General features: G+C 36.6%; 1 protein-coding gene across 3 annotated transcripts in view; it reads left to right on the top strand.

The window, feature by feature from the left end:
* Positions 1-26308, top strand: part of CNTN5 (contactin 5) — a gene marked incomplete at both ends in the record, with an annotated part of 772249 nt that overhangs the window by 723871 nt on the left and 22070 nt on the right. For all 3 annotated transcript variants that reach the window (XM_079707897.1, XM_079707896.1, XM_079707895.1), the window contains one exon: positions 15229-15338. In XM_079707897.1, the coding sequence (XP_079564023.1) occupies positions 15229-15338 (110 nt within the window). The remainder of the gene's footprint in view (positions 1-15228; positions 15339-26308) is intronic.

Here is a 26308-nt window from a genome sequence, read left to right as displayed (position 1 = left end):
AAATGCAAATCAAAACTACAATGAGGTATCACCTCACACCAGTTCAGAATGGTCATCATTAAAAAATTGACAAAGTGTAAATGCTGGAGAGGGTGTGGAGAAAAGGGAACCATCTTGCACTGTTGGTGGGAATGTAAATTGATACAGCCACTATGTAGAACACTATGGAGATTCTTTAAAAAACTAAAAATAGAACTACCATATGACCCAGCACTCCGACTACTGCCCATATACCCTGAGAAAACCATAATTCAAAAAGAGTCACGTACCCCAATATCACTGCAGCTCTATTTACAATAGCCAGGACATGGAAGCACTCTAAGTGTCCATCGACAGACAAATGAATAAAGAAGATGTGGCACATATATGCAATGGAATATTACCCAGCCATGAAAAGAAAGGAAATTGTGTTATTTGTAGTGAGGTTGATGGAACTAGAGTCTGTCATACAGAGTGAAGTAAGTCAGAAAGAGAAAACAAATACCATATGCTAACACATATATATGGAATGTAAAATTAAAAAGTGGTTCTGAAGAACCTAGGGCCAGGACAGGAATACAGATGTAGGAATAAAGAATGGACTTGAGAACACTGGGAGGGGGAAGGGTAAGCTGGGATGAAGTAAGAGAGTGGCATGGACAAATATACACTACAAAATGTAAAATAGATAGCTAGTGGGAAGCAACTGCATAGCACAGGGAGATCAGCTCGTGGCTTTGTGACCACCTAGAGGGGTGGAATAGGGAGGGTGCAAGGGAGATGCAAGAGGGGGGATATATGGGGATATATGTATATGTATAGCTGATTCACTTTGTTATAAAGCAGAAACTAACACACCATTTTAAGGCAATAATACTCCAATAAATATGTCAAAATAAAAAAATCTGAATAGAGTCTGCCTTTGTTCTGACAACAAAATTCAATCATATATTAGCATTTGCTCACTAATTAAATTTACTAATTTGGAACTTCCTGTGTAAATATTAATAAAGTTTTAACACCATTATATTGTGTTAAACGTGAAAAGCAGGACAATGGAAGGAAGAGAGAGCATTTGCCTAGGGTAAGCGGAGCTTGAGTTTCAAGCTCAGACTAACTGTATGGTCCTGAGCATTTTTTTCACCTTTCTGAGCCTGATCTTCCTCCACTCTAAAAATGAAAATCTAGAAGTAGAACATCCCTGGACGCCATTACAAATCTAAGACTAAAATTTTGTCAATTTATTCTACATTCTGAAATATTATTTTAAATTTTAATTGTCCCAGTATAGGCAATAATAACAGATCGACTTTTGCTCTATAATAAAAAGAGGGAAACCAACATCTTTTTTAGTCACTTGGCAAACTGCTTTACTTGAAAAGGAGTGAATGTTTTCAAGATTGAACAATTTTTAAAAAGACTCAAGGCCTGTAATAAACTGACAAAATAATATATTATGCTCATGCCACAGCAGGGGCCTCTCTTCCATGTCTGTGGATGTTCACAGAGATTCACAGTGAGTCTTTGTCATCATACTCTTGCCCAAAGCCCAACTGATCTGATTGAGACTGTATTTCTCCATAGACCACTTCTGTTTCTTTTTACTTCTATTAACCTAGTCCACCTGTCCACTGTATTCTTAGATAAAGCAAAGAACAAGAGCAGAGGGACTGGCCTTCTATCTCTGTTTATGGGCATAATTCCTTCCCTTCATATCATGATACAGCTACGCACCTAGAGTACCATGGAGAAGGTACCGCCCTTTCACAGCTGACATCAAGACATGAAGAGAAATGTACCAGATGCCATATCAAACACAGCCATGTTTTCTGGAGGGAAGCACAGAGCACAAGGACTTCAAGGCACACCTGACAGTACTAGTTCTTAACCCATTTCCCACTGGCACATTGACAATGGATGACATTCGCATCCAGAACACACTTCCATAAGTTCTTGTGTGCATTCACCATACCTCTATGTTTTCCTTTTCCTCTCAAGAAACCTATTGGGATGCAAGTGAGAAGTTCATCATTGAAGGGAAAACCTTGAATGTAATCTGTTATAGAAGGATTCATCATTTATACATATAGATACTTAGTAAATCACTTGGGAAATAACCTTGACTCTTGCCACTCGGAGGTTGACTATTACCCTAAAGTACTGTCAGAAAAGCTCCAAATTTTTTTTTGCTAACACCCTTGAGACTTTGAAACCTTTCACGGTTTCCACAACAGAAATAATCCCGAATGGCTCTGTCAGTGACAAGCAACATTCTACATAAACCTGGGAGGAAAGAGATTTGCCTTCTGGGACTTCCATGCACAATTCACATTTATCTATACCCTTTGAACCAGGCAAAAATTATGTGCATTCTAACCCTGATTTGACTTCAGGTCTCAGGGTGTTATATAACCCATGCAATACTCTCATCTTGGAAACAATTCTATTTTTTTTAAAGAATAACAAAGTTCCAACATAATTGATTTTAAAGTGCATGGTATAAGTGATAAAAAGCAATATTTCCAACATGAGAAATCAAATTGGCCTTCATTTCCATATTTCTAGAAATACTTATTAATTAAATTTACATCCATTTTCCACTTTAGATTTGGAAAGGGAAAGAGCCTGAGCATTCAAATACGTCTAATAGAAAAATAGAGGGAAATTCAATATAGATTAATTGTAGGTTGAAATATTTGTTTACATGTGATGTGATTTAACCTTCTCTAGTTTTTTTGGCTTTTTCCTTATCTGTAAAAATATGTGGCTTTTATTTTTTATTAAAGTCAAAAAGCTTCTCTTTGTTTGCAGAAAATGATATGCAATTATCCTCTTGCAAATTGAGCTACCACAGCTCAAATTAAAACCTGACTTTCATGAGGTGTTATTCTGAAAATCAGTCCTTAGCTGAAACTGAGCTCGGTGGGATTTATGTGAACTTGAAAATTAATAAATTGGCATATTAGTTGTAAAATACGGGGAATAATTTTCTGTCTTTGCCAGATGATCCATTTGGATTAGTGCCTGTAAAAATTCAGCTACAGCTGTCTTAACTGAATTTTTAAATAATGAAACCATAACGCTTCTCCCAAGGAGTTTATTAAACTGTCCTTTGATTAATGCTCTTGCCCACCCCTCCTGGGAAGTCAAACGTATAATCAATATTATAAGCACATCCCCCCATATTACTTGGAATACTCCAGCTGCTAGTTCACTTAATACAAATGTATCATCTAAATTCATGAACATGGTAATGCTGTACAAAATTTTTAATCTAACAGGAACTGAATTCTGTCAGTCAGCCTGTCCACTTCATATCCCAAGATTGGATTGAAGGAGTCAGCCATGGCCTAATTAATATCATCATAAGTGAAAAGAAAAAAGAAATCTTTAAAAATCTTTGAATCTATTAGACAAAATGCTAGTGTAATCTCAAATAAATCCCTGAATTTTCATCAAATTTCCCAAGCATAACAGATAGAAGTGAGCGTGGCAAGAAGCATCCTGTGATTTACAGATCAGGAGAGTTTTAGAGATGCCTGAATATGACAAGATCTATGAGGAGCAGTGTAGCTTTGGTTCAAAATTATCAAAAATTCCATGAAATAGGAATAAAAGGAGTTGATAGTATGCCTGTGGCAGGGTTAAATAGGAGATGACGGGGATTTAGGTGGTTTCTGGCCAGGCTTAGAGAAGCCTGCTGGGGATTCCAACATAAATATTCTTGAGAGAAGTTAGGTGTGGTGGGGCAAGGAGAAGATAAAGCAGTAGGAAGAAGCATCAGGGGGTAAACACAGATGTGTGCACAGAAGCAGAGCAGTATGGTGGTCAGGGCCTGACTGCTCTGTTCAAATCTTCTCTCCACCCTCTAGCAGCTGTGCAACTTTGGGCAAGTTGCTTAACCTCTCTGCCCCTGGATTTCCTCATCTGAAAAATGGTGAAAATGATAGTAGCGTTGTTGGGAGGATTAATTGATACATTATAAAGAATTTTAAATAATGCTTGGCATATATCAAATCTTCAATAAATGGCAGTTACTATTATTACCTTTGGTTATTCCCCCCTCATCTATTTTCTTTGTTATTTTTGTTCATTTGTTTTTAATCTTATTCTATTCATTCATCTGTCAGTTATTTGGAAACAATTGTGCAGCAAGAGAATTGACTATACATTCTTCCTGTAAAATCTCTTCTGCACCCCAAAACTGGCCCTAAGAGGTAAAGAATGAGCCAGCTGCTTCCTTGGTGCCATTTAAAAACAACAGAAGAGAGAACACTTGAGACCTGAGTTCTACTTGGGGCTCTTTCAGAGCCAGAAGCAGAGTTCAGATAAATCAACCTGTTTCTATGTCACTTTTTTCATCTGCAAAATGAGGGCATGTTTAAGTTTTCAAACTGTACCTATTATATACAATAATATTCATAAGCCCTTTTTCCTTTATGCAGTTAATGTAGCCTGCGCAAACTTATCACACACACACAAATCTTCATTGAGTCTACAATCACTAAGATGAGGGAGCAATGAGAACTGTGTGTGTGGCATCTAAACAATTTCATGATAGGGAGCATTCATCAAATTAACAATAAAATTCATATTTTTAAGCTTTAGAAGTAAGAGAATAATAAATATTTACAGTGAAAGATCACTGGATTTATTATTTTGCTCCTGATGACACTTTGCCTTCTGAATCATATTACGTGATTTTACGGTATTTTAGATTAAAAATAAATAAATAAGAAGCAAAAACAAAAAAAAAGGACATGGATTTAAAACATAGGTTTGTAACTCAAAAGTCTATAGACGTCAGGTAAGAAATATAAATAAGTGAAGTAGTCCCAGAAGTGAGACAATAAAGACTGGTAGAGAATCTGGCAAACTAAAAAGAATATGCCCTGACTAATGAGACCAACTGCTAATTCTCATCTACCAGCACCCAAGGATTCTGAGTTGGTATCCCGCTTTTTTCCCCCAAATAAGCCATAAATTCTTATTTTTATATGGAATGTTGAAATTAATTAATTTAATAGATTATTTGGGAAAACAAAATATGGCTGAAGACCCACTGGCCAACCATGTGTGACCTTTGATCCAAGTGAGTTTCTAAAATTATTTCTAGTTGTGACTTTCCATCATTCAATTACAATGGCATGCCCAAACAGGACAGCTAGTTCCAATTCAAAGCAGACATTCTATGATCTAGTCAGTTACTCTTGTCTGCAGACAAACGTATTGATACAAGAAAATATTCACTGGCTAATGAACCATACAAATTGAAACTTTTGGAAGTAAACTGAATGAGGTCACATTTTTACATGCTAAAATTTCCAATGCAGGTCAGCATGGGTCTACTTCTGATACTATTTACATCCAGACGGTGAAAAAATAAAATAAAAAATGACTCTTCAATTCTTGTTTCATTTACCCTCATTCATTTGATGCAACTATAATATTTATCCCCCGAGGGTGCAACTGTGAAATGTCTTCTTGTGTCTGACCTGGATTTAAAAAGCTTAGAGGTTTTAAATAGAAATTAGGGTGCTGGTTTGGGAAATAATTTCTGAATATTTTTTCTTTATTTTTTACTGTTTTAAAGCTTTCATCATTCTATTTAAAAAGTACTTAAACTTGTGTAGTGCTACAGAAAGCTGAGAGAGAAATTTCTTTCTATAGTGGTAAAGAGAGATCGAAAGGTTGTCATCCAAACACATATTTTGTGCTTCTGAAATTATTTATCCCCCTGCAATCTCTTTTGACAAAGATGTAATTGCCTCAATAATAAAAAGAAAGTTGAAAGAAGGCATTTGTCACACAAATCTCTGCAATGCATTCTCTTAACAGATAAGCAAAACTTCTTCCAAATAACAAATGATATTCAAAGGGTGGCTTTTTTTGAAATAAATCATATCTTAAATCCTGGAGATCAGATTATACACACTTAAGAACATGAGCATTTCCTTTTATTAACTTGCAAAATAAAGAATTTTAACTCCTGTTTAACAACAATGAAAATAAAATTTTGTGGCAGGTCTGCTGAACAGAATTCTAGAATGAAATAAAAGTAGAAGCTTTTCACAGAGTTTTCTTTTTTTTTTTAATCAGGTAGATGCACAAATAATAGGCAGTTGGAAAGTGGGATAAAGGAAACCATTGAGCAAAAGAAAAAAAAAAGATATTCAAAGGGCAGAATGAGAAATGACTATTTATACAATGGCAGAAACTAATGTCAAGTTCTGTGTAAACATTAATGTGAATTTACCAAAGCACTTTGAAGTAACACAAATATAGTATATACATATTTTTAACATCTTTATTGGAGTATAATGGCTTTACAATGGTGTGTTAGCTTCTGCTTTATAATAAAGTGAGTCAGTTACACATATACATATGTTCCCACATCTCTTCCCTCTTGCGTCTCCCTCCCTCCCACCCTCCCTATCCCACCCCTCTAGGTGGTCACAAACCACCGCGCTGATCTCCCTGTGATATGCAGCTGCTTCCCACTAGCTATCTATTTTATGTTTGGTAGTGTATATATGTCCATGCCACTCTCTCACTTTGTCACAGCTTACCCTTCCCCCACCGTATATCCTCAAGTCCATTCTCTAGGAGGGCTGTGTCTTTATTCCCGTCTTACCCCTAGGATCTTCATGACATTATTTTTTTCCTTAGATTCCATAATATGTGTAAGCATAAGGTATTTGTCTTTCTCTTTCTGACTTACTTCACTCTGTATGACAGACTCTAGGTCCATCCACCTCACTACAAATAACTCAGTTTCCTTTCTTTTTATGGCTGAGTAATATTCCGTTGTATATATGTGCCACATCTTCTGTATCCATTCATCTGTCAATGGACACTTAGGTTGCTTCCATCTCCTGGCTATTGTAAATAAAGCTGCAATGAACATTTTGGTACATGAATCTTTTTGAATTATGGTTTTCTCAGGGTGTATGTCCAGTAGTGGGATTGTTGGGTCATATGACAGTTCTATGTGTAGGTTTTTAAGGAACTTCCATAATGTTCTCCATAGTGACTGTACCAATTCACATTCCTCCCTGCAGTGCAAGAGTGTTCCCTTTTCTCCACACCCTCTCCAGCATTTATTGTTCCTAGATTTTTTGATGATGGCCATTCTGACTGGTATGAGATGATATCTCATTGCAGTTTTGATTTGCATTTCTCTAATGATTAATGATGTTGATCATTCTTTCATGTGTTTGCTGGCAATCTGTATATCTTCTTTGAAGAAATGTCCATTTACATCTTCTTTCCATTTTTGGATTGGGTTCTTTTTTTTTTTTTTTTTTTTTTTTTTTTTTTTGTTATTGAGCTGCATTAGCTGCTTGTAAATTTTGGAGATTAAGCCTTGGTCAGTTGCTTCACTTGCAAATATTTTCTCCCATTCTGAGTGTTGAATTTTGGTCTTGTTTATGGCTTCCTTTGCTGTGCAAAAGCTTTTAAGTTTCATTGGGTCCAATTTGTTTATTTTTGTTTTTATTTCCATTTCTCTAGGAGGGGGGTCCAAAAGGATCTTGCTGTGATTTAGGTCATAGAGTGTTCTCTCTATGTTTTCTGCTAAGAGTTTGATAGTTTCTGGCCTTACATTTAGGTCTTTAATCCATTTTGAGCTTATTTTTGTGTATGGTGTTAGGGAGTGTTCTAATTTCATAATTTTACATGTACCTGGCCGGTTTTCCCAGCACCACTTATTGAGGAGACTGTCTTTTCTCCACTGTACATTCCTGCCTCCTTTATCGAAGATAAGGTGACCATATGTGCATGGGTATATCTCTGGGCTTTCCATCCTGTCCCATTTATCTATATTTCTGTTTTTGTGCCAGTACCATACTGTCTTGATTACTGTAGCTCTGTAGTATAGTCTGAAGTCAGGGAGTCTGATTCCTCCAGCTCCATTTTTCGTTCTCAAGATTGCTTTGGCTATTCGGGGTCTTTTGTGTTTCCATACAAATTGTGAAATTTTTTGTTCTAGTTCTCTGAAAAGTGCCAGTGGTAGTTTGATAGGGATTGCATTGAATCTGTAGATTGCTTTGGGTAGTAGAGTCATTTTCACAATGTTGATTCTTCCAATCCAAGAACATGGTATATCTCTCCATCTATTTGTATCATCTTTAATTTCTTTCATCAGTGTCTTATAATTTTCTGCATACAGGTCTTTTGTCTCCTTAGGTAGGTTTATTCCTAGATATTTTATTCTTTTTGTTGCAGTGGTAAATGGGAGTGTTTTCTTAATTTCATTTCCAGACTTTTTATCATTAGTGATTAGGAATGCCAGAGATTTCTGTGCATTAATTTTGTATCCTGCAACTTTACCAAATTCATTGATTAGCTCTAGTAGTTTTCTTGTGGCATCTTTAGGATTCCTTGTGTGTAGTATCATGTCATCTGCAAACAGTGACAACTTTACTTCTTCTTTTCTGATTTGGATTCATTTTATTTTCTTTTCTTCTCTGATTGCTGTGGCTAAAACTTCCAAAACTATGTTGAATAAGAGTGGTGAAAGTGGGGAACCTTGTCTTGTTCCTGATCTTAGTGGAAAGGGTTTTAGTTTTTCACCATTGAGGATGATGGTGGCTGTGGGTTTGCATATGTGTCGTTTCTTATGTTGAGGAAAGTTCTCTCTATGCCTACTTTCTGCAGGGTTTTTATCAAAAATGGGTATTGAATTTTGTCAAAAGCTTTCTCTGCATCTATTGAGATGATCATATGGTTTTTCTCCTTCAATTTGTTAATATGGTGTATCACGTTGATTGATTTACATATATTGAATAATCATTGCATTCCTGGGATAAAACCCACTTGATCATGGTGTATGATCCTTTTAATGTACTTTTGGATTCTGTTTGCTAGTATTTTGTTGAGGATTTTTGCATCTATGTTCATCAGTGATATTGGCCTCTAGTTTCCTTTCTTTGTGACATTTTTGTCTGGTTTTGATATCAGAGTGATGGTGGACTCGTAGAATGAGTTTGGGAGTGTTCCTCACTCTGCTATACTTTGGAAGAGTTTGAGAAGGATAGGTGTTAGCTCCTATCTAAATGTTTGATAGAATTCGCCTGTGAAGCCATCTGGTCCTCGGGTTTTGTTTGTTGGAAGATTTTTAATCACAGTCTCAATTTCAGTACTTGTGATTGGTTTGTTTGTATTTTCTATTTCTTCCTGAGTCAGTCTTGGCACGTTGTGCATTTCTAAGAATTTGTCCATTTCTTCCAGGTTGTCCATTTTATTGGCATAGAGTTGCTTGTAGTAATCTCTCATGATCTTTTGTATTTCTGCATTGTCAGTTGTTACTGCTCCTTTTTCATTTCTAATTCTATTGATTTGAGTCTTCTCCCTTTTTTTTTGATGAGTCGGGCTAATGCTTTATCAATTTTGTTTATCTTCTCAAAGAACCAGCTTTTAGTTTTATTGACCTTTGCTATCATTTCCTTCATTTCTTTTTCATTTATTTCTGTTCTGATCTTCATGATTTCTTTCCTTCTGCTAATTTTGAGTGTGTTTTGTACTTCTTTCTCTAATTGCCTTAGGTGCAAGGTTAGGTTGTTTATTCAAGATGTTTCCTATTTCTTAAGGTAGGATTGTATTGCTCTAAATTTCCGTCTTAGAACTGCTTTTGCTGCAGCCCATAGGTTTTGGGTCGTCTTGTCTCCACTGTCATTAGTTTCTAGGTAGTTTTTGTTTGTTTGTTTGTTTGTTTTTTGCAGTACGCGGGCCTCCCACTGTTGTGGCCTCTCCCGTTGTGGAGCACAGGTTCTGGACGCACAGGCTCAGCAGCCATGGCTCACGGGCCCAGCCGCTCTGCGGCATGTGTGATCTTCCCGGACCGGGGCACGAACCCATGTCCCCTGCATCTGCAGGTGGACTCTCAGCCACTGCACCACCAGGGAACCCCCTAGGTAGTTTTTAATTCCCTCTTTGATTTCTTCAGCGATCACTTCGTTATTAAGTAGTGTAGAGTTTAGTCTCCATGTGTTTGTATTTTTTACAGATCTTTTCTTGTAATTGACATCTAGTCTCATAGCATTGTGGTCGGAAAAGATACTTGATACAATTTCTATTTTCTTAAGTTAACCAAGGCTTGATTTGTGACCTAAGATATGATCTATCCTGGAGAATGTTCCATGAGCACTTGAGAAAAATGTGTATTCTCTCACTTTTGGATGGAATGTCTTATAAATATCAATTAAGTCCATCTTGTTTAATGTATCATTTAAAGCTTGTGTTTCCTTATTTATTTTCATTTTGGATGATCTGTCCATTGGTGAAAGTTGGGTGTTAAAGTCCCCTACTAAGAATGTGTTACTGTTGATTTCCCCTTTTATGGCTGTTAGTATTTCCCTTATGTATTGAGGTGCTCCTATGTTGGGTGCATAAATATTTACAATTGTTATATCTTGTTCTTGAATTGATCCCTTGATCATTATGTAGTGTCCTTCTTTGTCTCTTCTAATAGTCTTTATTTTAAAGTCTATTTTTTTCTGATATGAGAAATGTTTCTCCAGCTGTCTGTTGATTTCCATTTGGGTGGAATATCATTTTCCATCCCCTCACTTTCAGTCTGTATGTTTCCCTAGGTCTGAAGTGGGTCTCTTGTAGACAGCATATATATGGCTCTTGTTTTTGTATCCATTCAGCCAGTCTGTGTCTTTTGCTGGGAGAATTTAATTCATTTACATTTCACATAATTATCGATATGTATGTTCCTATTTCCATTTTCATAATTCTTTTGGGTTTGTTATTATAGGTCTTTTCCTTCTCTTGTGTTCCTTGCCTAGGGAAGTTCCTTTAGCATTTGTTGTAAACCTGATTTGGTGATGCTGAACTCTCTCAGACTTTGCTTGTCTGTTAAGTTTTTAATTTCTTCATCAAATCTGAATGAGATCCTTGCTGGGTAGAGTAATCTTGGTTGTAGGTTTTTCTCCTTCATCACTTTAAATATGTCCTGCCACTCCCTTCTGGCTTGCAGAGTTTCTGCTGAACGATCAGCTGTTAACCTTATGGCGATTCCCTTGTGTGTTATTTGTTGGTTTTTCCTTGCTGTTTTTAATATGTTGTCTTTGTATTTAATTTTTGTCAGTTTGATTAATATGTGCCTTTGTGTGTTTCTCCTTGGATTTATCCTGTATGGGACTCTCTGTGCTTCCTGGACTTGATTAAATATTTCCTTTCCCATATAAGGGAAGTTTTCAACTATAATCTCTTCAAATATTTTCTCAGTCCCTTTCTTTTTCTCTTCTTCTGGGACCCCTACAACTCGAATGTTGGTTGATTTAATGTTGTCCCAGACGTCTCTGAGACTGTCCTCAGTTCTTTTCATTCTTTTTTTTTTCTTTATTCTGCTCTGCAGTAGTTATTTCCACTATTTTATCTTCCAGGTCACTTATCCATTCTTCTGCCTCAGTTATTCTGCTATTGATCCCTTCTAGAGTATTTTTAATTTCATTTATTGTTTTGTTCATCATTGCTTGTTTCCTCTTTACTTCTTCTAGGTCCTTATTAAATGTTTCTTGCATTTTCTCTCTTCTGATTCCAATATTTTGGATAATCTTTACTATCATTTTTCTGAAGTATTTTTCAAGTAGACTGCCTATTTCCTCTTCACTTGTTAGGTCTGGTGGGTTTTTATCTTGCTCTTTAATCTGCTGTGTGTTTTTCTGTCTTCTCTTCTATCTTACTGTGTTTGTGGTCTTCTTTTTGCAGGCTACAGGTTCATAGTTCCTACTGTTTTTTGTGTCTGTCCCCAGTGGCTAAAGTTGGTTCAGTGGGTTGTGTAGGCTTCCTGATGGAGGGGACCAGTGCCTGTGCTCTGGTGTACGAGGCTGGATCTTGTCTTTCTTGTGGGCAGGTCCACGTCTGGTGGTGTGTTTTGGTGTGACTGTGTCCTTCTTATTATTTTAGACAGCCTCTCTGCTAATGGGTGGGGTTGTGTTCCTTTCTTGCTAGTTGTTTGGCATAGGATTTCCAGCACTGTACCTTGCTGGTCGTTGAGTAAATCTGGATGTTCGTGTTGAGATGGAGATCTGTGGGAGATTTTCGTCATTCGACATTATGTGGATCTGGCAGGTCTCCTGTGGACCAGTGTCCTGAAGTTGGCTCTCCCACGTCAGAGGCACAACACTGACTCCTGGCTGGAACACCAAGAGCCTTTCATCCACACGGCTCGGATTAAAAGGGAGAAAAAGTAGAAAGAAAGTAATAAAGAAAAAGAAAGAAAGAAAGAAACAAAGAAAGGAAGGAAAAAGGGGATAAAATAAAATAAAATAAGATAAAATAAAATAAAGTTATTAATATAAAATAATTATTAAGAACAAAATTTTTTTTAAGAAAAAACCAAATCAAAACAAACAAACAAAAAATCTGACGGACAGAACCCTAGGACAAATGGTGAAAGCAAAGCTATACAGACAACATGTCACACAGAAGCATACACATACACACTCACAAAAAGAGGAAAAGGGGAAAAATAATATATCTTGCTCTCAAAGTCCACCTCCTCAATTTGGGTTGATTCGTTGTCTATTCAGGTATTCCACCGATGCAGGGTACATCCAGTTGATTGTGGAGATTTAATCCACTGCTCCTGAGGCTGCTGGGAGAGATTTCCCTTTCTCTTCTTTATTTGCACAGTTCCCGGGGTTCAGCTTTGCATTTGGCCCCGCCACTGCATGTAGGTTGCCGGGGGGCGTCTGTTCTTCTCTCAGACAGGACGGGGTTTAAAGTTGTAGCTCATTCAGGGGCTTTGCCTCACTCAGGCCGGGGGAGGGAGGGGCATGGAGTGGGGGTCGAGCCTGCTGTGGCAGAGGCTGGCGTGACATTGCAGCAGCCTGAGACGTGCCATGCATTCTCCTGGGGAATTTGTCCCTGGATCCCGGGACCCTGGCAGTGGCAGGCTGCACAGGCTCCCCGGAAGGGAGTTGTGGAGAGTGAACTGTGCTCGCACACAGGCTTCTTGGTGGCGGCAGCAGTGGACTTAACATCTCGCACCTATCTCTGGAGCTCCTTTAAGCAGTGCTCTTAATCCCCTCTCCTCACGCACCAGGAAACAAAGAGGGAAGAAATAGTCTCTTGCCTTCGGCAGGTCCAGACTTTTTCCCAGACTCCCTCCCAGCTCGCCATGGTGCACTAACCCCTTCATGCTGTGTTCATGCAGCCAACCCCAGTCCTCTCCTTGCGATCTGACTGATGCCCAAGCCTCAGCTCCCAGCCCCCTCCCACCCCGAAGGGTGAGCAGACAAGCATCGGGTTGGTGAGTGCTGGTCGGCACCGATCCTCTGTACGGGAATCTCTCCACTTTGCCCTCTGCACTCCTTTGCTGCACTCTCCTCCATGGCTTCGAAGCTCCCCCCTCCACCACCCATGGTCTCTACCTGCCAAGGGTCTTCCTAGTGTGTGGAAACCTTTCTTCCTTCACAGATCCCTCCCACTCGTGCAGGTCCCATCCCTATTCTTTTGTCTCTGTTTATTCTTTTTTCTTTTGCCCTACCCAGGTACGTGGGGACTTTCTTGCCTTTTGGGAGGTCTGAGGTCTTCTGCCAGCGTTCAGTGGGTGTTCTGTAGGAGTTGTTCCATGTGTAGATGTATTTCTGATGTATCTGTGGGAAGGAAGGTGATCTCCATGTCTTACTCTTCCGCCATCTTCCCCCTCTCCCAAACAAACAACTTTTAAATACCTCAGTATAAAATTTTAATGAAAACTTTACCAAAAGAAGAATCAGTGTTCAGTGCAAACATGCACCTTTGAAAAAGTCTTCTGTGTGTTTTTTTACAGTAACAAGAGTAGAAGTTTTTGACTTATATTTTTCCATTAATAATACATAAAGGCTCTCCAGGTAGATATGTGGCCACTTTCCTTCCATTAGAAAAGGAAAAATCTCAGCAAATGGTTACTTTTGGTTCTCCAAAAAGTTAGTTTGGGTTTTTCCATAACATCTTATGGGAAACCCAAACAAAATTTTTGGCCAACTCAATAATTCCCTTTATATGACTAAGACTTAAAAATTGTATTTAGAACTCTGCCTTTGCAGTATGGTTCCCTGAATCTAAAAACAACAACAACAACAACAAAATGTGTTTGTGTGTGTGTGTGTATATATATATATATATATATATATATATAGTCAACAGTTTCATCTGAAGTCTTACCACTTATATGTGGTTGGAATCAAAAAGCCTCTACAATTTTTATGGGGTAGGGGTTTTTGAAATCGACTTTGTATAGACTAGTTGAACTAACGTATGGCCTTTATTCCACCATTTCATTTAACGTGTGTTTGTGACACAGTATTTATGATTCAGCAATGTCAAAGCTGAAAATATTTTGTTCCTCACATACAGTACAACCTCAAATAAAGTACACATCTTGATGGATACCAGTCAGACATGGTGTATTAAAAAAAAAAGTAGTGAGAAAGGTCACTGAGCATAGGAATGAATGAAAAGGTAGTTTTGAGCAACAGCACCAAGACCTTTGGGGACTTTCCTTTTTGGCCTATATCTGTCTTAAAAGTCAATGCATGCCTTTTAAATATTATGATTCATAACACGTTCCTTACACAACCATGGAAATGTAGCTTTGTGGTTGGAACAACAAAAGAAATCTAATGAAATTTAGCTTCTGTTTGTGCATTTACAGGGTAAAAAAATAAAATAAAAAGTGATATTTTGTGAATTAATGTTTTAAGGGCCAAGCACTGTGCTAAATAATTTATATGTATTATTTCAATTTAAATTAACCTTAAAAGTTTATGAGCTAAATACTCTCAGTATGCCCAAATGACAGAAGATGGAACTGGAGCTCAGGAAGAGGTAAAGCAACTTGTCTGAAGGTAAGTAATCTTTTGGAAGACAAAAATCAACAACAACAACAACCAAAAAAAATCTAAGCCTGACTTCTGGTCCATTATTTTGATCATTATGCTAGACTGGCAGACAATTTAAGTCAGACAATTTAACTTCTCCAGAAATGTCCTAGTTAATCCAAGGATAAAGATCTTCTTTACTTGTCTTGCTAGATTTGTTATTTGTCATTGGTAAGGTACTGATGAGACTGGACACAGTGTAAAAATCCAAAAAGAGCATCCTTTTTTCTTGCTGTGCTTTTCATAATCATCACAGCACTTCACTTCAAAAATCAGATAGAAGGAAGTAACACTGGACATATTCAGGTGCAATGCTTTGGTATGCATAACTTGTTACTATCGTGGTTTATTATTTCCATTTTCCTTCATACAGAACCCACTGCTGCTCCCACAGATGTCAAGGCTACAAGTGTGTCTGTGTCAGAGATTCTTGTTGCATGGAAACATATTAAAGAGAGTCTAGGAAGACCACAGGGATTTGAGGTATGAACAGAATTACTGAAAATAAGCCTTGTTATTTCTGCCGGCACTGTACTGTCTTGAAGAAATTGTTTGGTGACACTTCAACAGAATTACATTCCTTTGAAATTTTGCTCTATGGAAAAGAAATGAGAAATATACTATTCTGCTGACATGTATTATGTTGCTCATTAGCTAGCTTATTTTTCAATATAGTAGTTTCCATAGCACTGGGCAAAGATTTAAAAAAAAAAAAGAAAATAGACCTTTAGTTAAAAAAACAGGAGCTACAGGTTGATATTTACTGGGATCCAATTTATTGGTGGTTAAAAATACTTTCCGTGTAGTTATCTCTAATAATTTAATGTATAAAACAAGTTTTCCTATTATATTGTTCGTGGCAGATCTTACCTCCTATACTAACTTCTCAGATTTTCTTGGAAATTAGAGATCTGTACCTATTCACTCAAATGACTTTTTGTCCTTCAAATTTTACTGTTTTTAAACATAGTTATGGAAGCCTTATAGTGGTGAACACTTTATAACAATTCATTGACTTCAATAAATTTTTATTCTCCACATGGACTAAAGGATTGTGGGCAGTCTGTGAACTTGAGTATTCCACAGAAACAAGAACCATCCCCTAGCTGCTGTGAGTGTTGGCTATGAATGGTTTTCAGCTTCCCCTCTGGAGAACTGCCCTCCACTAAGGGGTGATGCCTTACCTGAAAAGGTACCAACCCCACAATCAAGCAACCCAAGGTCAATGACTGGCTGATACTGACTGATACTTGTCCCTTGCTTCAAGGAGGAAACAACTTTATGGTGCAGTTTATGATCCAGAGACTTTGTCATGTACATCAGGCCAAGGCTAGATCACCTGGGACCACACTCTTGCTCAGTTCCTTCTACTTTCCATGTTCTTTTCCTCCCTTCCTTATAGATTCACCTGCAAGCAATCTCACAGTTAATTACATCATTCAAATCCCTGTCTCAAGCTCTGCTTCTATGGAACTAAACCTAAAATGATTACATGAGTATAGGTCCACCTAGACCTCTGAATCAGAACATCTGTTGTGCATACTTGTAGTAACCCATAAAGTGTATTCTGCTGTTCAGAAGAGTGAGGATCCAGGCTTCTACATCTCAAAGTGGTGCTCCTGTCACACAACCAGTCACCCTCAACTATTTTTCTGCCTGTCCTAATAGCATGACATTCATATTCCCACCATGATTCACCTGCAATAACAGCTTTCTATGAGGTCCTACAGAGATCACATAAGATTTAAGCTGTGAACAATGGTTCTCTTTCTAAATATAAATCATCATTCATCTATTCTTTCAACAGATATTTATTGGAGGCCTACTAATTAGCAGACACTGAGCTAGATGCTAGGGATAAAACAATGAGCAAACTAAAGTCCCTGTCCTCATGAAGCTTATGTTGTAGTAGGGAAGGCAAACAATAAAGAAGCTAACAAATAAATGTGTGATATAATTTCAGTTGATTGATGAATGTTGTGCAGAAAAATAGTACTGCACAAGAAGGTAGAGTGAGAGTCTGCTGTTTATAGAGGTTTGAGGAATTAACCTTTCTGAGGTTGTGACATTTGACATGATCAAATGAGAGAAAGAAAGAGAGAGAGAGATAGGCAGAGAGAACAGCAAACTCAAAGGCCCTGTCTTAAGAGCATGCTGGTCTTGTTCAAAGAACAGAACAGGAGCTATTTTGGCTAGATAACAGTGAACAACAGGAAGAGTGGTAGCAGGAAAAATCGCTGGGACAAGAACCAGGTTATATGTGGTCTTGTGAACCAGGAAAAGGAGTTTAGATTTTATCTTCAGTATAAGGAAAAGCCATTAACAATTATGAACAGAGAGTCCAGTCAGTCTCTGACTCATATTTTAAAAGCACCTCTTGGTCTAGAGGGTGAAGAACAGACTCTAGAGAGGACCTCAGGTAGAGCAGTGGAGACGCGGTCCTTCCAACCTAGCAGACAATGAAGTTGCTTTCGACTAGAATAGTAGATGTGGAATTGATGAGAAGTGGACCCTGTAAGATATATTTTGAGTGGAAGTGTGGCAGGATTTGATTTATAAATTAGATGTGGACTATGTCAAAGTTAATTCCAGAGCTTTTTGACCCAAGAGGCTGGGAGAATGACAAATCATTCACATACATAAGGAACGGATGGAGAAGAGCATATTTTAGAGAAAAAGATCAAAGATTCTATTTTAATCTGTTAAATTTTATAAGCCTTTTTTTATTATATTTTTTTTTTTTACAAAAAGAGCTATCAAGTAAGTCTTATTTTAAGAGAAAGGTTAGAGACAGAGTTATAACTCTGAGGAATCTTCAGTATATAAATGGTTTTTATACATGTGCTGGCTGAGATCACCAAATGTTGATAAAGATGTCTGAGAATTGAGCCCTATGGCGCCTCTTCATTTGGAACTCAAGAAAGAAAGTGGATATGGCCAAAGAAATTATAGAAGACATTGAAGAAGTTCAGAAGCCAAGAGAAGAATTTTAAAATGGAGTGTTCTACTGAATCAAATGCTGCTAAGAAATTCAGAAAGACGAGACCTGAGATTGCCCAATGGGTATGGCCACACAGAGACCTTACTGACCATGGTAAGAAGGGTTTTACAAAATGCTGGTGATCAAGGTTCTACTAGAGATCAAGATCAAGATCACTCAAGCATGGCACTCAAGAGTGTCAGAGCACAAAGTTATCTCTAAATCTATTGTATTCAAAACAACAACTTATCACAAGCAAAAATGGAATATCTTTGAGGATATGTTAAAAGCATTTAATCAAATTCGGGAGCAATCATTACATTGACTGAATTTTATTTAAAGTAAATCAACACAAATTCTGACAACTATTTTTACACAAGAAGCAACACAGCTTCCATGAGCACAGTAACATTTATAGTATTTTATAGTGCATTATAAATTGTATTTTTTAAAAGATGGCATCTTGTTACCGAAAAAAAAAGAAAATATCTTGTTAATGGGAAAATCAAATGTATGCTTTTCATTATCAGAAATTATATAATTCAATGACCAAATATGACATAACAGTTATTTTAAGTAAAATATAGTCAGCAAAGACTCTTTATAAGATATACTGTCTCATAAGTGCATAGTTTCATGTAGATTTTAAAAATAAATGTGAAATTGGGTCATTTGTAGAGATGTGGATGGACCTAGAGACTGTCATACAGAGTGAAGTAAGTCAGAAAGAGAAAAACAAATATCATATATTAACGCATATATGTGGAACCTAGAAAAATGGTACAGGTGAACCGGTTTGCAAGGCAGAAATAGAGACACAGATCTAGAGAACAAATGTATGGACACCAAGAGGGAAAAGTGGGGTGGGTGGTGTGGTGGTGGTGGTGGGATGAACTGGGAGATTGGGATTGGCATGTATACTCTGATGTGTATAAAATAGATAACTAATAAGAACATGCTGTATAAAAAATAAAATAAAATTCAAAAATAAATAAAATTCAAAAACAAATAAATGTAATATAGGTAAAAATTACCAGCAGCACTCCCACTGCCTCTTTTTTCTACTCTCTATCCCTTTAAGAAAAGCTCTACCTCTGCTCTTCACCTTACCCATCCCAGAATTTACTCTTCTCATTGTCTCCTCATCTTTCTTTTAAGTAAAAAGATCTCCCGAACTAAATATTTCTAAAATGTAGTAACCCCTAAAGCTTAATATTTTTTCTCATCACTATCTCCCGCCTCTATTCTAGCCCAGCCACAATCCTAGTTGAATTTACTAATAGTAGAATTCTGAGCATGATGATGATGAAACAAGTATTGTTTTTGTCACAAAAACCAATGAGACTGGTTTCAAGTTTTATGTACTTATCATATCAATCCTGTGAGTCATTTTTCTAGCCATAATTGCAGCTTTACATGCAATGTCTAAAGTAGTTAGTTACTATAACCACTACCAGTCCTGTGACATTCTGAAAATAGTGGAGACAGTGTTTTTGGTCACATCTCCTGTTTTTCCTGAATTGAATGGGTGAATAAGGTAGAAAAGGTCTTGCTCTTATGAATACTGCATCCTAATGGGAGGACATAAATAAATAAATAAATGTGAGAAATATAAACTTAGATAACAATACATGTAGAAGTGCAAAGGTAGAACACACCTGATCCTGATTCACTTAAGGAACAGAAGGAAGTGGAGCAACTACACTTTGGTGAACATTGATGTGAGTGAAATTTGAAGTAGTCAGAGAGTTAGGTGGGCAGACACAATATTATGTAGGGATATAGAGATTATGAGAAGAGTTTGTATTTTATTCCAAGTACAATGAAAAGCCATTGGGGCAATTTTAGGAGGAGAGTGACAATGTCTGATCTACTTTTTTTTTTTTTTTTTAATATTACTCTGGCAGCTATTCCATGCAGAATGAAAGGGTGAGGAGAGAAAGGTCAAGAGTAGAAGTTAGGAGGTCATTGCAATAATCCATGCAAGAAATGATGAGAACTTAGACTAAGGTCATAACAGTGGAGTAGGAGAAAGGTAGACATACTTTAGAGGCAGGCCTGGCAGGATTTTCTGAATGATCAGATGTGGAGGGAAGGAAAATGATGATTCCTATATCATGGCCTTGGTCAAATGGATGAATAGTGGTATGATTTACCAAATAATAATAATAAAATTTTAAAAATTTAAAGGGAAAACATGGACAAAGAAGAGATGTGAAAATGGGAAATAAAGACGTCTGTTTTGGCTAAATTAAATTTGAGATGCCTATTGGAAATTTAAGAGGATACGTCAGATAAGCAATAGGATATGTGAGTTTGGAGTCTAATTAAGAGATCAGGGCTGAAGACATAAAGGGGGCAATCAGAAAGGTGGTATTTAAAGCCATTCTGTTACATTAAATCACCTAAGGACAAATTCCCAGAAGGGAGTAGAGGAAAGGAGAGGATAAGAGGAGGAATGAAGGGGGAGATAACCTGTGTCCTGTTACAATCAGCATGTAGAAGTTTAGCTGAAGGAAAGGAATCAGAACGGAGAGTGACAAGGAGAGGTCATTTTGATGGAGAGAAAATCAAGTGTGTGAGGTATCAAAGAAACTAAAAGAGCTAATCAAAAAGAAGGAAATGGTCAACTGTGTTTACACCTGCTAAAAGATCGAGATGGAAGCAGAAAAGTTTCTATTGGGTTTAGCAGTTACTGGTGATCTTCAGGAAATTTTCACAATTAAAAAAATTTTAAAAAGACAGGAATAAAGACACAGATCTACTAGAGAATGGACTTGAGGATATGGGGAGGGGGAAGGGTAAGCTGTGACAAAGCGAAAGAGCGGCATGGACATATATACACTACCAAACGTAGGGTAGATAGCTAGTGGGAAGCAGCCTCATAACACAGGGAGATCAGCTCGGTGCTTTGTGACCGCCTGGAGGGGTGGGATAGGGAGGGCGGGAGGGAGACGCAAAAGGGAGGGGATATGGGAACATATGTATAAGTATAACTGATTAAATTTGTTAGATAAAAAAATAAATAAATAAAAAATAAAAATAAAAAACAAACAAAAAAAGTGATCAATATCCCTTGTGTTATCAGTTTAGTTACTTCAGGTTGTAGACATCAAATACCCTTAAGAATATTCTTCTATCTAAATAATGGCTAGTGGCAGCAATTTGGAGAGAACCTCAATTCAGAACTCCAGACCAGCAACACATTTGTTTGTTGTGGAATCATTTAAGTCTCTTGTCAGGATATCAAGGTGTCTTGATATACATTAGAATCATATGACTATAAGAGAATCGAATTAACCACTGCAGACAACTATTTTAGCCTCAGATAAAAGCAGTTAAAAGAAGTCAAGATGAGACTTTTATATGGGAAACTTCCCTTGATACACCAGGCATAATAGTAAATGAGAAAAAAAATCATTTCTGAAATCATGTTCACACATTTAATTCTTTCTAGGATATGGCTCCTGTCAAACACATACTCAACTGCCATTTTGATATAGACAAGCTTTATCTCTAGAATACATAGTACAGTATTAATTAATGATAACCCCTCAGTGAACTCTTCTTAATAAGTAATCAAACTTGAACCTATGTCGTTCACTTGACTCTGAAATATTTGTATTTTCTCTTCCACTAATTTTGGGAGGCTACCCTCAAGCAAGGGTCATTTAAAGGGAAGATGGACATCATTAAGAGCAATAAAGTCCTTAAGGCTATTATAACATCACCTGATCCCCTTCCTAAGCTCCCATCACTGTATTCTCCTTCCCCTGTAAGCTCCTCAGTTGACTCACAGCCTGATTCTAATTGTGACCTGGATTGTCAGTCAGATTTGGACCTCGTTTGTCCCTGATCTGACTTTCTGTGTATTTCATCTGAATCTCAGTTATCATTTATTATTCATTCACTTACTTATCCACGTGCTATTTATTGAATGCCTGCTAAGTCTTGGTGCAGTGTGTGGGGTAAAACAATAAGTAAAATAGACAGAGTCCCTGCCCTTATGAAGTTCACAGTCTAGCAAGGGAGACTTTATTTCAGTTTCTTTCTTTCATTTTTGTTTATTTTGTTTTTTTGGTAAGGCCTTGTAGCTCCTTTTGTTTGATGTCTTGGTTTTGACATTCTTTTCCCTGATGTAGCCAGACCTATAGGGCAGCTATAAGGATCTCAGTAGCAGGCTTTCCCTGATACCATCTATCAATTACCTACCTACATTTAGCACTTTTGTCCTTTACAAGGAAGCCTCCATTACACTCTGATTTGTTTACCAAATAATGAATCAAGCATTTTGACTTAAACTATGTTCATCTGCAACTAACTTACACTTTCAAATACATTAACCAATTAATTCAAATCAAACTGCTTTTGTTATTAAAATGACTAATTGCTCTATCTAATAGAATGGTCAAAGCAATTGATATGGTAGAAATAGCTATGCATAAAGATAGGGTCAGAATGATGACAGCCCCTAGCCTACCAGAAAATAAAATGACTTTATATTAAGAGGCTTCAGGAAATTTTAGTAATATCATCCCCTTTAATTTCAAAGTGGGTCCACCCATGGACATTTCTAAATGTCACAATTAGGCAAGATTCGAATTCTGCTATGAAAAGAAAAAAAGTGGTCTTTTCAACAAGTTTGCAAGGCTGCCTTTTATTATACAAGTCTTATACTACCTCACAAAAATGACCATCTGAGGAAATAAGAAAGAATATGAAATCACAAATATAGACACCACTCCATCTAATTGTATTTCACAAATACAATTAAACAATTTTGTTGACATTCTCTTAAAACAACCCATTTGAGAATTTTGTTTACTTACATAGAAGTAGCTTGAGATTTCATGGCTACAGAGACTAGAAGTAGGAAGCGTTGACATTGAGATATCTGAAATTTCTAGCTTCTGACAGGCAGCATGATTGAAAATCAGAAGTGAGCTATATTTACTGAATGACTGATTTTTGAATTATCATGACTGTCCCATCTCGAGTGCCATCCCTTTCATTGGCCCATGCAAATAAATTATTAGTTTCAGTTTTGAATTTATGAACCCACCAGCATTAAGTGTCCTGTGAATGGTAATTCCTGAATCTTAGAGCAGAGCCTCTAAAGTTTTCCTAGAACACCGGGATTTTTATGTGCATACAAAATCAGAGCAGATGCCAGTTTAGCACGAAAAAAGACTAAAGAAAAATAGGACCAAATTTCATCATCTTTTCTCTGATTTTCCCAAATTGGGAGGAATGACAAAGGAAATTGGGTTATGATGCAATGTTGGATGATTAATATTTGTTATTCCTTCACTTATCAAGCATTTATTATCAGGCACTGTTCTAGGCAGTGGAAATGCAAAAACTATTAAGATCTAGTCCCTGCTCTTCAAAAAAATTCACAGTTTAATACTGAGAGATGTTTGTGGGAACTTTAAATAAGCAAAAGGCAGAGAGGAAGACATTGGAACAATACAATTCTTATGTCCATAATTAGACTGGGATTCCTTAGCATCCTGATCCTCTGAAGAAACACTAGTAACATAAACCCATGCCAATGCCCTGCATGGGCATAAGTTTCTGTTTGCTTGAGCATATGCTTCTGTCCCTAAATGTCCTCAATTTTCCTAAATAAAACAATAAATCAATCGATAAAAATTTTACTGAATAAAATAATATTTTATTTATTTAATGTATTTGAAAGTGTAAGTAAAATATTTTTAGACATATTTTTAAATATTATATTGTATATTCTGCCAGTGAAACAAAATTCCTCATGATTATCAAGTTAATGGTGCTTGTATTCATTGTGACCTTTTTGGAAGAGTATTATTAAGTATATTTTTTAATGGCTGTGTTCATTTCAATAATGAGCGACAATGTATTTTTGTAGCAGGGGGAAAAGTACACAGTGTCCTAGTCCTAATTCTTAACTTTTTCATGCTTATTATGAAGAAGAACAAAAGACAAAACAACTTGTCCCATTTTACAATTCTCACTAATAGACACACACACCCTTAGCGACTCCTTTTCCCAGGCTATATTCAACACTTGCATGTATTTATTTTAGAACTTCCAGAGGGTATGTAACTCAGAAGTTCATTTTAGACATGTCACTAAAGTCATTTCCACTTATTCATTGCACTGAAAAGACACTAATTGTGTTTTGCTCTATAAAGTAAGTTGTAGTGGGGATTTCTTAAGGGGAAAAGGGATGAGGTTGTTGTTTTTATTTTATGAGCTGACTCTAATCATCAAAGCAGGAGACCAAAAAAAAAAAAATTTAAAAAAAATGGTCCTCACTGCTGTTTGACAATAACTCATACTAGGCAGATTGCACTTAATTGGTATAGCAGAGGGTGCAAGGGTGAGTGTGTGTGTGTGTGTGTGTAAAATGGAATTTCAGACATAAATTAAAGGGGGAAAAGAAGCCAAAATGAAACCAGTTACCAAAAGGCTAAAACAAAGGCTGTTTTATTTTCCATATGGTGTGTGGGTAGCAGCTGTTGTACAGATTCTCCTTTGGCTTTTTGTTTTGAATATATAAAAATAAGAATATAAAAAACTAAACAGTGAGAAGAAAATACTTCTACACTCCCTTTTCTGAAATTCTGCGGACTCTGAAAAATCAAATAGCTTTCATGTCCCTATCATTAGATTTACTTCTTAGGTTATTTTCAGAGACTGGGAGGCTAACTAAAACTATTTATGATTTTAAAAAAATCAGCAGATCAAAAGGAAATTATAGAAGTAACTTGAAGATGTAACAGTTGCTTAAATTGTTCCTTCCCCTGTCCTATTGAAAGGCAACCCTGTAGAATTCTTTTAGAAAGTAATGAATAACTCAGTGTATACAGTGTTTCTGTTTCATTTACTTCTAAATAAATTGCTTAATGGAGAAAATTCTCTAACCCAAACCACATTTCATATTTTCTCCTACTAAAACTTTTATAAACCATTTTATTTTCAAAAAGATTAAAATATTTGCCTGAATATATTGTTTTACCCACACGAAGAACCAAAAGGGTATGTATGGATGATATCTTTTATCATATTCAAAAGTATTTCCTATTTTTTCACTCTTTGACACAAATGGTAATTTACTGTGTGACCTCTAAACATGTTTTTTTTCTTTACTCCTAAACGCAGCCATCCTGAGCTCATCATGTCCATCCACAATCTCACTCTCTGTTATGTAATACACATTTGTACACAGAAAGCATCCATGCAAAAAATAAAATAACAAATGTAGACATCAACCCATTTAATTTTACAAATACTTGGAATATTTTTGTTGACATTCTCTTAGAATGACCCATATGAGAAATACCAAACTGCAACATAATCTTCCTTTTGAGGGTTGGGTTTTTATCTTAAGCTCCTGACAACATACTTGTGGCATAGAGGTCCTAATTCAATGGGTGTTGAAGAGATAGATACAGACATGGTCTTGCTTACTATACTAAGAAATATAGAAATATTATATGGTGTTTGAACACGCACAAAAAGGAAGTTTTGCAAAAGACATGCTTAGCATTATAAAAATGCCAATTACTAATTGACTATTTGCTAATTACAAAATGGCTGAGACTTTATTTTCAAAGGGTAAGACTTTTTTTAATCTACATATAGAAAAGTGCACAAATCATAAATCTACATCTCAGTGAATTATCACGAAGTGAACATACCTGTGTAACCACAATCCAGGTCAGGAAACAAAACATTACTAAGAACTAGAGAATCACCATGTGTCTCTTATAGTCATTATCCTTATTCTAAACCCCACACCCCCACCAAAAACAAAAACCCAGTGTCCTGACTTCTGATTGGTTTTACTAGTTTTGAGAATCGTATGGAGCTTTTTATGTCACATTTTTCACTCAAAATTATATCAGTAATATTCATCCATATTGTTATGTGTTTTCTCCTAAATTTCATATGTGAGTATCCCACAATTTATTTATCATTCTTCCATTGATGGGCATTAGGTCTGTTTGCAGTTTGGGTCTGTTTTGAATAGAGCTGAGTATAGAGAAAAATTTTGGTAGAATATATGATAAGTGATAATTATATCCCTCTTTTGTTAAGCCTTCTTTGATCTTTGTCTATACTGACCTTGCAAATCTTTCCTTAGATTTATCCTTATTTAATATTTTTATTCTAATGTAAATGTAACATTTGTGGGTTTTTTTACATTTTATTTTTTTTAAATTTTTAATCTTTACTGGAGTACAACTGTTTTACAATGTTGTGTTAGTTTCTGTTGTACAACAAACTGAATCATCTATATGTATACATATATATCCATATCCCCTCCCTCTGGAGCCTCCCTCCCACCCCTCTAAGTTGTCACAAATCATCAAGCTGACCTCCTTGCATTATGCAGCAGCTTCCCACTAGCCATCCATTTTACATTTGGTAATGTATATATGTCAATGCTACTCTCTCACTTCGTCCCAGCTTTCCCTTGCCCTCT

This window comes from Hyperoodon ampullatus (genome assembly GCF_949752795.1).
Source record: "Hyperoodon ampullatus genome assembly, chromosome: 7".
Classification (NCBI taxonomy): domain Eukaryota; kingdom Metazoa; phylum Chordata; class Mammalia; order Artiodactyla; family Ziphiidae; genus Hyperoodon; species Hyperoodon ampullatus.
The sequence above is the reverse complement of the archived record's forward strand: the minus strand, read 5'-3'. Positions and strand labels throughout refer to the sequence as shown.